A 14,527-nucleotide genomic window follows, 5' to 3' on the forward strand; every position below is an offset into this window, starting at 1 on the left:
CATGACGGATAGTGCCGAAGTTGAGCTTAATATAAAGTACGTATATACGTACTTATGTACTTAAAATATGGATACAAATGATTATATAAATGTATAATGATATCATAGCTTGTAGTTCTTTCAGATAAAAAAAAAACATAATCGGTCCACTAGGGGCGGAGTTATGTCTTAACACATAAAAAATACAGACGAATTGAGTACCTCCTTCTTTTGGGAAGTCGGTCAAAAAGACTTCAATAGGGAGGTTCTCAATTCGTCTATATGGTTTTTTTTTCAATGACATGTTTAGCGAATTTGGACATCAAAGTTGTGTCGTCGTATCCATTATAGTGCTTTACAAAGCCTAAATATTAATTCCAAATTTGAAATTGCAGTACTTTACAAGTTAAAAGCGCGACTAAGAAAGTAATTAAAGCGAGTTATTTGTTTTCCGACACTTGAATTACGTCAACGGTGAAGGGTTTATTACTCGAAGAAAATTGAGCACCCATAAAACGTACAACTTCAAACTGCCTGTAAATTATAAGTATAAAGACCTTATGTTGTTCACGGATAGGTACGATTAAGTGTGACTCTTACACGGTGCAACTTTATTTAATTAAATTTAAATTTGTTTAATTGAATTAAAAATCTCCTTCTTTTGGGGAGTTAATTAAAAAGGAAATAGGTTAACAAATGGTTCGCTTATAGGCAGGTATGAATAAAAATTGCAATAATAATGTAATTTGCTAGAAGGTAGCAAAAAATCGTTTATTTCAATAGCGTTCAATGACTTAGAGACAGGGAGATAAGAAAACAGTGACAACCATAGACGTTTCATAATAACGATAACCAACAAGCCAAGAGATAATTGGAAAGTATTTTGTAAGAAACGTTGATAACTTTCTCATAATTAGATCACGCGAATTGGGCAATCAACCTAATTAATTAGACACGTAGCCATGGCTGTTGATATGGCTGAAATGAGCGTCTTATCGTGGCAGCGAGCGCCGCGAAACTTTTAATTCACTTCCGTGCATGAAGGTACGCGGGACCAGAAATTAGAAGTTCGGCAGATGTCGGCGCGTCGAGACGTAGGCGCGAGCGAGCGCGCCGCGAGCGCGTTGCCCGCGCCGTGCCGCCCGCCCCTTATCGCCTTATCAGCCCTTATCACACACTCATCGCGAACTGATCGCGCAATACCGCTTGATTCACACACGTGCGAATTACTTGCCCGCGTGTGACATACGACCATGTTGGCAAAATCTGTGCTATTTATTGTGAATTTGTGTATATTGTTTGGATTTTCATCCTGTCAAGGTGAGTTTTTAAAACAATTTTCTTTGTCATTATAATTATGAAAAATTCTAAATGTCTTTTTGATAAGGCTTACAAATTGATAACAATTGTGTAGTTTATACACAACATTCAAATGAATCACAGAGTAAGTCATGTTTTAAAGCTGTTATAACTCAGTAACTTAAAGTACGGCATGTAATCACCTTATCAAGGTTCTTAGGCATTCCAAATTGTGCAAACTAATGAAGTCTTAGGTACAAAAGCAAAGTTTAAGATCCCAGTTTAAGTCAACGGACACATTAAATTACCATTAGATACTGTAGTAACGATTATCAAACACATTGCACTTATTACATTAATGTGTTATCAGACAGCGATGCATCAAAGGATACATTTATTACATCTGTGTGTACATTAAATTGTGATGCGCACCCGAAATAACCGTAGCCATGTAGCATCTCCGGAACCCACCTGCCACCAGTCCGCTGTCGCTTCACAAATAGAATATTATCCACAAATGGAATGACAGTTTTATTCTGAACACAGAAATCAACAAATTTATCTTCCTTCTCTGCCGGCGTCGAAAATATTTATGAGTCGCCAGCTCGTATGACATCAACTATTTAGGGAATTTAAATATACATTTCTAACTTCAACTCGTCTTTGTCCTTTCACTTTAAGATAAATAGTTTCGTTGTTAGTAAGTAAATTATTGAAGCTGTCTATTATTGTAGACATGAAGATACTTTACGAATAATGGATCAAGCTAGGCTCTGCAATGCCCGTCAAGGTGGCCTTTTACAATTGAGAATGATTAACTTGATGATTAATTTTATCGGGTGATATGAACATCTCAAGTCCGAATCGATTTACGCTTTTTAGCAACTCCCTAACTGAATCTCAGTGTAACTTGTTAACTAATTTCTATACAGGTTTTAAAATCTTATTGCTTCTTGCCTACACCTGAAGAGCAGACAAATATGGGTTACAATGCATTTAGCCACAAGAATTAAAAATATAGACAAACAGATAAGTATATATGCTGTAAATAATATATCAGTCATTGTTGTTTAAAGATTTGTCGACCGTAGCACTCGACATCTGGAAACACAGGATCCAATCCGAAACGCCCTGTAATAACATCACTAAACTCTTGGTACTAAATATAAATAGAAAATCCATTATCGTATTAGTTTACGATCCCTTGATTACTAATGAAGACGTTTTGTTTCAATCGAGACATCAATACATCGATATTAAATCGTGGGGATCATTTGTAATCGTAAATGACTGGCAAAATTGGTACAGCATATTGTTATTATATTCATAATTCCATCTTGAAATTAAACTATCAAATACAAAATTATCCGCTAGAAAGTACGTTTTTATTCATATCTAAATGCAATACAAAGTGATAATGTAATTAGTTTATAATTGCCCTTACTCCATGGAGTAATTCGATACATAGCCATCTGTTGTTAGTTATGCCTACAATTTATAACTAGCAGATAATTGTCATTTAATTTTGTTGTAACTTTTAATATTTTAAAACCATTTTATTGTAATGCGATGATTTCTTTGTCTTTTTTCATTTCCAAACTGGTCTATAAGCGTGATGTGAGCGGTACAACAAACACAGATTAATCTAAACACAGATCTCGTAATTACTGGGCGTCAGCAATCGATACCATCAATTTGTTGTCCGTTCCTTAGTTGCTGTTCGTCGCAACATCCGACACGTGCGTGCCACTTTAGCGTGGTTTATATGTGGTTAATGTGACCATACTCTTTTTTGAATGGAACAGTCTCTCTATAGGAATATTTATACCCTGATGAACATCAAAAAATTCGGTAATAAATTCAACTTACTAATTTTTTTAGTAATGTCCAAATTATTACAAACAATATGTCTACCTTAATATGAATATGGAAGGGTACATCGGTAGGACTTGGATGGATTGCATATAACATGATCAACTTGGACATAAAGCCGGTGTGGAATGAGATAAGGACAGAGATGAATATGGTCACCATAAAAATGTTACGTACAAATATTTTTCTTCTATATACGCTGAAAATATACATCAGGATGTGCATAAACTTATGTGTGTTCTTGTAATCTGTAGCGTGACCGATAATCTTGTAGACGCCTACATAAATTGTGTCAACATGGACGCGACACTTGGGAATGGCGATGCTGATCTAATTCCCAATTTATGTATACCCACATATCTGCCATACTATCGAGAGCGTGACTATCGGGTTGTTAACATCGAATGATGATGTCAGCGTCAATTTTCACATCATAAAGATATTGAATGCAGTATAAATGTTAGAGATTTGAAATGCGTAAAAATGAGAAGAATTCGAAATAAACCTGAAGAGTTAACATTTCCTAGTCATAGCTATAAAATAATATAATTTAAGAAGAATCTTAAATTATATTTAAATTGAATTATAGATTTCCATTCATATCTAGGTGAATGTCATGAGACATTCTGCGAAACTTAGGGTTACGACATTAATGCGTTTATAATGACAGTACTATAGTTAATTTACTAACCAAGGATATTGTTTAAGAGTAACTATTTACGTACACTTTGATTTTTTGCACATAGAATATGTCTAGATTCATTGCTAATTGACAACCTTTTAGGTTATGCGTTGCGTTAACAAATTCTTTACACAAATAAGACGGCAGTGTCGTAAATAAATGTTGCAACTCACGAGTGACAGTGTATACATAGCTTAAACAAGATAAATAGTCTTGATAGTTGATTTTACTGGAGATAATTAACCAAATAATTTAACAGAACAAATGCTTAAGTTTTATATGGCATTGTAGCTGAAGTAAGGTAATTTATTCATATACTACCTAGACTACTAATATTATAAAGAGGAAAGATTTGTATTTTTGTAAGTATTTAATTCGCGTAAAAACTACTAGGCCGATTTTAAAAATTCATTTACCATTACAAAGGTGACTTAACTGTGAGTAACGTAGACTGTAATTTCTTTTTAAATTTGACGAAGTCGCAAGCAACAGCCAGTAACTAATATTATGAATGAATTAAAAATATTTATAAACACGGCCATTGACACTAAATCAAATTGTATATCGTACGATCAGCGTCCTAATATCGGTTTCCGGTATTTCACTCGACATGACCGCTGTTTCTAATATGGCCGATGTATACAAAATGCAAATAATTAACAGTACCTTGGATCGAGTCGGTTCGTGTATTTGAATAATAGTTTGGCTTTGGTACCACTTCCCTGCCCTTTCCGAATACTAATGCCGCTCTAACATTATTAATACTTGCAATTAAATTGAATGCACCGACATTAGATTCAGTCAACTATCGATATTTAATGATGTACATTTATTTTGTAAACCCCGTACTATCTGGCGTGTCCGCTTCAAGTCGCAGGAAGCTTTTAAAATGTACGGTAACTTAATTAGTAGTGATTTTGTAAGGATGTACAAATTTAATTAAACCAGTAAGATTGATTACTGTCCCTTATTATTTATCTAAGTTTTCCAGTATTAAATCCTATCAGGATAAAAAGGAAACATTTTTTTCAGTTCATTTATTTTGTTGTGGAGATAACTATGTTATTATGTAGGGCATTGATTTTAGCTCTAATAATGTTGTGAGAATGTATGACTATCGCTAAGTACTCTATGGTAAAGTGACAAATAGCTACAAAGTGCATGAGATCCATGACCTGGTTGTTGTGATCTCGCGCCCACGTCACGCGGAGCTTTTAAACAAAAGACAGGTGCGCCGACTATCTACAATGATCCATTCATACTTAATTGAATATAATTTAATATTTGATATTAATTTTAAACATTGGTATGTATGACATTTTTAACATGTCCCAGTTTCTTTTTATGATCATCTTGTTTGATAACCACTAACTTTTATAATTGTTGCGGTAACACGTATCGTTGGTGATTTTCGAGTCTCCCGTTTTCTGCTAGAAGAATGACTTGTAAATTTTGTTTTACAGTGCAGCAGCAACTGCTGAATAAGCTTGTGTGTATTGAACACGTGGAGTGCGGTGCGTGCCTGTCGGCGGCCGCGCATTGCCGCTGGTGCGCCGACCCATACTACAGCACCGCCGCGCCGCGCTGCAACGACGATGAGAGGTTACACATTCACACATAGAATAGCACCATATAAATATATACAACAAACTCACGCATCCCGAGTGATATAATTTATTTATAGGCCATGTCAACCTTCATCATTACCCTCGTTTCCCTTGACGCCTCGTCACACCTAACATTGTGATCTAAGCAGTGATTTATGTGAACTACTAAACCGACAAGATGTTAGAAAACCTTAATACCACGTTACCGTTACTTTATTAAAAATTAGCAGTCGCATTCCCATACTGCTCAACTGCATTTGTCAAAATCTTAAGCGTTAATATAGATTAATGGTCATATCTGACAAACTAACTGTAGTTAACACTCGTGTGACAAAAGACGAATAGGCAAATACATTTGAATAACATGCGGATGAGATATATTTTATCATCAATATGATTAGAAAGTATGATGTTGTTTTGTTAATTTTTTTCCAACACATTAAACGTGTTCTAAAGAAGACATCATAAGTAGTTAAGCCACTAAAAGAAGAAAGGTATAATCAGATATCTTGGCGGCTCCTAACTTCACACTTCAAGTTATATGTTTATTGCCTACTTACGGGTCTCGCTTCTACATTATCCATACTTCTATGTTAAAACTCTTATCAATTAACTATATAGTATTGTTTGATATGTCTTCACAATACAGCAATTGCATTGCACAATATTGTTATTTCTTTAGAAATCCTCTATTAGATAGTAACCAACAGTACAATGTTTACCAAAATACTTTGATACTACGGTTCTTGCGATAAAACTTTAAATAAACAATAAAACAAATTTGTCACGCGCGAAGTCGTAAGTTCATGGACCGGCGCTTGGGAACATCAAAGCGTTTCAAACACGTCGCATTCCCACGTTCTACGTCCGAGATCGGAACTCGCCCACTGAGCGTGGAGTGATCAAGACGTTGCGTGATTGATCATGATTCGTGACGTGACGTCAGAACACTTTTCAATGGAGCGCATTTTTATTTCAACGCACGCTGAGTTGGTTAATGTTATCATTCAATCGGTAATCAAATGCGCTTTCGAACAAAAGCGAGATTGTTCTAAGCTTTGATGTCGGAGTGAGCTGTGACTTTTGATAATGTATTACGAAATAAGGTCATTCACTTTACTGATTGTTATGTTTACGTTCAGTGACAGTATATGCAATGCATGTGCAAGGGCAACTTTATAAAGGAAGGAGACATTGAAAGCTTATGTGCAATTTAGAGTGGTACAATCGGGGAAAGTGGCGGTGTTTCACCTAAAAGAGACACGGAACGAAAATCAATACAGCTCATAAATGTGTCTACGAAAAAAAGTCGGTTAGTGATACACGGCTAGTTTCTTTTTGTTATTAACCCTTTATTTGTACTATTCACTGATATTTTAAGTAATAGTAGAGAGGCGGAGTTTGCCTCGTTACAATGAACAAGGCAATTTTTCCTAAAATGGAACACTGCAAATTTCCACAACTGTACTTACTAGTATAAAAACGGAATGATGGTGACTTGTAATACAATAATATACAGCGGAAATAAAACCGCTTGTAACATTTACACGTATGTTCACATAGTTTGGTATCGACGGGGTGCAGTCAAGGCATGATCCAGCGGCCGGAGAAGCCGGTGTGGGAGGTCGCTGAGAATAGTTCACTGCAAGACATGCGGCCAGACCAGCAAGAGGCTGTCGTACAAATACAACCGCAGAGAATCAAACTATCCTTAAAACCAAGTAAAAATATAAATTTCTTTTTTTTTTCTTTTGTAAGAAGTTGGAATCAAACATATCTATTTAACACCAATTTCATTTAACCGTTTACATTTCTGTTTTCAGGGGAAACTCGTAAGATAAAATTTACTTATAGACCAGCGAAGAATTATCCCCTAGATTTGTATTACTTGATGGATCTGACTTGGTCTATGAAAGATGACAAAGAAACTCTTGTATCTCTGCGTGACGATTTGCCTACGATGTTGAAAAATCTGACTGATAATTTCAGGTAAGCTTTGTACACGTGTAAAGTAGGTATATTACGAATGTTTAATATTGAAGTTATGTTTCAAGTATTTGTTACCTTACAAGTTGATGTTGGAGGCTTATGTTCAGCGGTATACGACCTTAGGCTGATTATAGTGGATAATGAAGTTGAACAAAAAAACGAATTATTGAAATTGATTTTAATAACGAATAGATAATTTGTCAAACTGTTGCTTTATTTCTGTTATTGTATTTTTATTAGAAACAATATTTCGACCAATGTTAGAACTATACTTATGATTACTCTACGTATTTCGCGTTCTTGTATTTCAGAATCGGTTTCGGTAGTTTCGCTGAGAAACCTCTAATGCCGTACATCAGTGTGGACCCGCGCCGACTCGCCAACCCCTGTTCGAGTGAAGAAGAGGATTGTGAAGCCACTTACAGTTACCGACATCACCTTTCATTAACTAACAAGGTTGGTTCTCAGTTCTTACTGCTTTATCTATACTTATACTATAAAGATGAAACATTTTTCTTTTTGTATTTTTGTATGTATTGAAATAACTCAAAAAGTACTAGGCCGATTTTAAAAATTCTTTCACCGTTAGAAAAGTAATTTATCTGTGAGGTACATAGGCTACATTATTAAATTTAAGCGGGCGAAGTCTCGAGCAATAGTTAGTCTTTTTAAATTCCATAGATAAAATTTTTTTTAGAATGATCTTAACTGACACATTAATGCCATTTATTTTTCTTAGATTAAATCGCCAGTTGTGTGAAGTTGCGAATCTCCTGAGGCGAGTTTCTACTTTCTCTCTGTTGTTTAGGTAAATGACTTTATAGAGCACGTAAACAGCAGCTCAGTGACAGCAAACTTAGACAATGCGGAGGCACAATTAGAAGCATTGGTGCAGGCGATAGCGTGCGGAGACAAGGTCGGCTGGGCGCCGCAGAGCCGGAAGATCGTCTTACTCCTAACTGATGGGCTCATGCATACCGCTGGGGATGGGAAACTTGGTAAATACTTTATTGAAGATTTAAATATTAAAATGTTAAATTCTCCATTGTTGAATGAGTTCTTTAGTTATTTCACTTTGAAATATGCTATACTTACTTACGATACGTTTTCTACGATTGTGTACTCTATTATTTGAATAAAATGAAATGTATACTTCTATTCTATTAAGACTATATACCTATACTGATATTATAAAGGGGAAAGATTTGTATTTTTGTGCGTATTGAAATAACTTAAATTTATATTTCTTTAACTTCATCGGACGCAGTCGCAAGCAACAGCTAGTCACAAATAGATTTATTTGCAAATTTCATTGCAACTTAGTACTTTGTATTTACAACTAACGTGGACTATTTACTCTGATGTCAGTTTCTCAGTAAAGTCGTTTACAGGTGGTGCGACTTTGAGAAACGACGAGAGCTGTCATATTAACGAGGATGGATATTACTCCGAAGCGGGTAGCTACGACTACCCGTCTATAGCGCAAGTGTTCCGACTACTAGATAAATACAAGGTAAATAAAACAATATTGTCCCAATATAGAAACTAGATCACAACGCATTCACGTGTACCGGCAAATGTTTTAAATAAATAAACTATTGCTGAACTATGTTTACTGCCGGTTTGTACTAATTGTAACGGCGTTGGAGATTTTCCAATAAGCATAGATTTGTTTTAACTACCGGCAGTTGTTTTCCCTGAATATTTCGTATTTATAAGCAAATGTATTTCTGTTGGTACTTTACTATAACTAAATACTGTGTGATAAATATTCACTTTCCTTCAAGCAAGGATTTTTATGCTTTTTTTTTAATTTCAAATGAGTTCAAATAATAATTTTGATTGTAGGTTAACGTGATATTCGCCGTAACTGAAAGTGTTAAATACCATTATGACAGTTTACATCGTCTGTTAGAGGACTACACTTACGTGGCCAGGCTGGAAAGTGACAGCTCCAATATTTTGAAACTAGTTAAAACTGGATACGAAGATATCGTCAGTGTTGTCGATTTCGAAGATGATTCCGAATCGGGCCCCGTGAAGGTCAAATACTTCAGCGACTGCGGAGTGAAAGGTCCAATGGTGGAGGCGACGCGGTGCACCGGCGTAGAATACGGTATGACCCTGAATTATGAGGCCCATGTCAGTTTGGAGTCTTGTCCTGAGTACAAAAAGGTATGTAACTTATTGGTATTGGTCAATGGCAATGGTTTACTTTTAATGGAAACTTGTTTTATTGTGAAAATTGTTTACTTTTTAAGTGTTTTTGATTCACTCTCTACAAATAATTAACGAACTTACGTGTCATTGTTAGATCGATAACTTTTAGTGTAATCCGTAAGTCTAATAAGAAAATAATAACTGAATAAAACTTTTAGTTTATTTAGAAGTTGTTAGTTAACATAATTTTATGTTATTTCAGATGAGCCAGACAATAAAGATATCAGAAAGCCAATTAGGACAGGACTCTCTAACTCTAGACGTGGACATGCAGTGCGGCTGCGAATGTGAAGGCGATTTGCAAAAAGATATTTTACTAACGTGTCCTTTCAATTCGCACATCGTCTGCGGCGTGTGTCAGTGCAATAAAGGATGGTAAGCAACCGGGCAGCATACTCTAAAGAAATACTAAAATTACGACACGTAAAAAGTTTGTAAAATTAATCCTAAATGTTGATGATGATAAGCATTTGCGTAATGCACTTTCTTGATTTTATTATGTAACGCATGGAATGCTTTATCAAAGTAAAGAAAGGCGTTTCGAGATAACACAAAATGGGTTATGGAAAACTGGATCATTGTCCTCACATGTCCTAAATTAGTTCACTCAGAAAAGATTACCTTTATTTGCGTAAGAGGATAGCAAACAAATTCACTTACAAGATTACATGCTTCATTTGTCATCAAAAGTCGACTGACAATATTTTTAGAGATTAACATAAAACCAGCGATTAATCACTACCGTTGTGGTTCATTTGCCCTACTCTTTATCAACAACCTAAAACTTTGATAAATCTAACTAACTATACTAATATTACATGTATGAGAATAACTAGAAAATTACTGGTCCGATTTTAAAAATTCTTACACGATTAAAAAGCTACGTTAACAGTGAGTAACAAAAACTATATTTTTTATTATTTTTTAATTTTACGCGCACATCGTCGAGAGCAACAGCTAGTCTCTAATACTTAGGCCTGTCCCACCACTGGCTAATAGAGGCTCAGATAGCTTAAAAATGACGTCACTGTCAGATAAGATAACAAAATCGGATATTTCCATCACATATTTTACACGATGGATTGTTATCAGACAATTTACAAGAAATTAGTAGGACTGACTCTTATAGTTTTAATTATCAGGTCAGGTCCGTCTTGCGACTGTTCGATTTCTGACGAGTCAGCGTCAGCGCGTCTGCAGGCGCAGTGCCGCGCGGCGAACTCAACGCGCGCGTGCTCTGGTGCCGGCGAGTGCGTGTGTGGCGAGTGCGCGTGCGACCGCGGATACACCGGCCGATACTGCCAGTGCCCTACTTGTGATATTAGTCTGTGAGTATTGTTAACTTTATTGGTAGACGATTGTATAAGCATCTTTTAATTCCGATTCCGGCCCCAATACGATAATAATAACGAAGTCACGGCGCGAGAAGAGCCGATAGAGCTCCTTGAGCTAATTTACACATAAACGAGGTTTAACCTAAGTCCCATCTGCACTCGGCCACCTCAAGCCCGGTGAGTCTGTCAATGCCTCTACAAGGCAAACAGTGGCAAATCTGTCACAAAAAATATTTGATTTTATCCGTAAGTTAGACCAATCATTGCCAAATTAGTGCAGGTGGAAATCCTGAGATCGGAACACCCAGTGTAAGTACGGAAAAAATCACATGTTTGAATTCTGTGGATGGTATCGGGAAATTTCTGTCCAACAGTGGGTAGGTAAAGGTGATGATGATGTTAGTAAAAAAAAGTAGCCGAAAAAAATGTATTTTTAAGGGTCTAGATAACCAGATCACGGTTTCAAGTCGTAAGGTTTGTATTAGAGGTTTTGTTTTTTTTTTTTCCAGTGAGAACGGCATGGAATGCGGCGGCGTGGGGCGCGGCGTGTGCGCGTGCGGGCGCTGCGCGTGCGCGGAGGGCTGGGGCGGCGCCGCCTGCGACTGCCCCGAGGACACCGCCAGCTGCCGCGCGCCCGCCTCCGACAGCGTCTGCTCCGGACACGGAGAATGTGTTTGTGGTAAGAAATACAAACCATTAGCGATTGCACGCTACTTCGTCAGCGTTATATTAAAAAGTACACCCTATGTCACCCACTGATAACTTTATAATCTTTATAATATGTGGAGTTAAAACAAATATAGCCAATGTTACTCATAGATAAGTTACCCTTCTAAAGGTAAAAGCATTTTTAAAATCGGCCTATTAGTTTTGAGTTATTGCAATACATACAAAAATATAAATCTTTCCTTTTCATGTTATTAGTGTAGATTAAAAGATATTTAGGTGATTCTTGGTTGCGCCTATACAGCGTAAAGAGTTTGATCCTTTCAAATATCTGAAAGAAAATGGTTTCTGGATGGATGAATAAAGTTCCTTGGGAATCAATTGTGATTGACAAAAATGTCTAAGAGCTTTTAGAAACGTTGCCAACATTAATGAAAATATACAAATAAGTTAATGTTGATATCATTAAGTGAATAAGTAATGATCTTTTGTCATGTTCCAGGTCAGTGTCAGTGTTCGATGACGGAGGAGGACGGCAGCAAGTACACGGGCGCGTTCTGCGAGACGTGCGCGACCTGCGATAACCCGCTGTGCGCGAACGCGGAGCCCTGCGTGCTCTGCCACCTCAACAGCAGCTGCACCGACGTCTGTCACATCGCCAACGTCAACTACACCGTCAGCGAGAGAATGAATGAACGAGGTAGGTTAATGAGTGAATGAACACATTCGTTCTTTAGTTCACACTTGACCAGTACAAATAGACATTTACCAATCATAGATTGTATAGACTTACTAGTGCCAGTTAGCGTTCACTCTGTGCCAGTTGATTGCCAGTCCAATTGTTTAGTGCTACTAACTGTACTGGCCAAGTGTGAACCGTGCATAAAGCTCAAGGTAATTGGGATTGATTCCTGCCCACAACACAATTTTGAAGTTAATTTGTGTAATAAAAAAGAAAGGCTAATAATAACTGTAGGTAATAATTTTAGGAAGTAATTAAAATTTTAAATTAGTTTTGGAACAAGATAAACATTTCCTGTATTACTTTAATTATTTTTCTAGTTTAGATTGATTGCAACATTGACTTTAAGAGCGTATGCACACCTAAAACCAAAATATCGCAGAACTGTTTAGTTTATTGTACGTGCGGACACAACTCGATTTTTAGTTGTGCAATTAAACAGTTGAATTGGCTGCTAAACAATCGACAATCACACATCAGTTGTGCGATAATTTAAGCAAAAGTGTATGTTCACTCTAAAACTGTATTTATAACAAAACCGTGATGGAATAATGAAAGATTAGAGAGTAATTAGAGCGTGATGGAATAGAGATGCGTTTCCTTATAGTTAGTTGTTCGGTGCAATTGTTTTATAGGTTATGAATTCTCGCAAAATAGCAACGTTCATTTTAAGCAATTTAAACATGTAACTCAAAGTACTATTTATAATTTAGTGCTGCAGTAAACATTGTACCTCACGCGGAATGGGAGAAAGTTATGTTTTATGACGGAGTTTGAGACGCGAATGGACAATCATTTAACACGACCGTAACATATTTGACAGATTTATTTTAGAAATTCAACATGACGTCAAAATTTCTAAAATGCTATATACGCTAAATATATGTGGTAATACCTTTAGGTTTTAGGATTTTGTTTGTGAAAATCTCTTTAAAATATTTGGTCAAGCTGATACCTGACAAGCGAGCGATTATCTATAGAATTGGACAGTGATTCCGAAAATAACAATGTTTTTTCATTTATAATTCTACAAATACAATTGTTTCAGCGAGTTCTGATGAATCGGAAACTTCGTGCATTCTCCGAGTCGATGAAAATGGCCTCGAATGCGAGTACTCGTATACGTATTACGCCGGAGCTCAAGCGATGATTGCTATGGAGATTGTCATCAGATCAAAAGAGTGTTACCAGCCTACAAGTGCCAGAATAATGACCAGTGCTTTAGTGATAATGGCTTGTGTTATCGCCGCGGGAATCGTTGTTATAATGGGCGTAAAGAGTGCACAAATTGTCTCAGACAGGAGAGCATACGCGAAATTCGTCCAAGAAGCACAAGAAAGCAGAAAGAATATGCAAGAATTAAATCCATTGTATATTTCACCAATATCAGAGTTCCGACTTCCCGATTCGTTTCCTAGAGACAAACATGATTAATTTCGCGCGCGAAAAATGACAATTGTGACGTTTGTAACCTCTATGGTTTTAATGGTGTATATGTTGCCAGTATTTTTGAAAATTTAAATTAATTGTGTTTTATTTTAGAGACTGTTTATTTAAGGAAAACAACGAATTTTTTATGTTTTGTTTTATATTGTGCAGTTTTTGTTTAAATTTTAGTTATTGCAGATATACTTTATGTACCTTTTAATAGTTTTTTTTAACCTTTATAAAATTTAATGTACTTATAACTTTCTGCTAGTCGTTCCTAACATAGGATTGTTTACTTACAAAGTAGTTGTATAGATAAGAATGTACTTAGTAGTACTTACTTTACCGTTTAAGTTCCTACAGTTAAGTTTAACGTTAACACCACATTAAAGTTGATCGTACAAAAATAAATTATCTGTTAAACTATTTTTTTGTTTTCATTTGTAAATATTATTTATTTTTTGGATTGTCAGTTTTTGACTGTGGTGGGGCCCGTTTTAACATCTTTGCACGATTGGGCCGTCTCGCCCGGTGAAATACCACGACCACACAAGACAGGCGTGAAATGGGAGCAATTCCATGTTTCGTCTGATGATTGTGATGCCTGGGGCCTAACTTTAGTCCTTTTTCCTTCCCACCCTTTTTCTCATAAGAATCGGATGGAAAAGGAACGTGGATTTGACGTTGAAGGAGACACATAGTAAGGGAA

At 36.3% G+C, this 14,527-nt stretch overlaps 1 protein-coding gene across 1 annotated transcript; it reads left to right on the forward strand.

Moving 5' to 3' along the window:
- The first annotated feature begins 472 nt into the window (after positions 1–472).
- LOC106110938 (integrin beta-nu) lies at positions 473–14,215 on the forward strand. Its single transcript, XM_013292898.1, has 13 exons — positions 473–1,299; positions 5,296–5,434; positions 7,003–7,160; positions 7,263–7,428; positions 7,740–7,884; positions 8,237–8,426; positions 8,820–8,941; positions 9,277–9,603; positions 9,851–10,023; positions 10,791–10,976; positions 11,492–11,661; positions 12,151–12,348; positions 13,439–14,215. The coding sequence occupies exons 1-13, from the start codon at positions 1,233–1,235 to the stop codon at positions 13,822–13,824; spliced, it is 2,427 nt and encodes an 808-aa protein (XP_013148352.1). The 5' UTR covers positions 473–1,232; the 3' UTR covers positions 13,825–14,215.
- Positions 14,216–14,527: the final 312 nt, after the last annotated feature.

The sequence above is a fragment of the Papilio polytes genome, unplaced genomic scaffold (genome assembly GCF_000836215.1).
Source record: "Papilio polytes unplaced genomic scaffold, Ppol_1.0 DF824191.1, whole genome shotgun sequence".
Lineage (NCBI taxonomy): Eukaryota > Metazoa > Arthropoda > Insecta > Lepidoptera > Papilionidae > Papilio > Papilio polytes.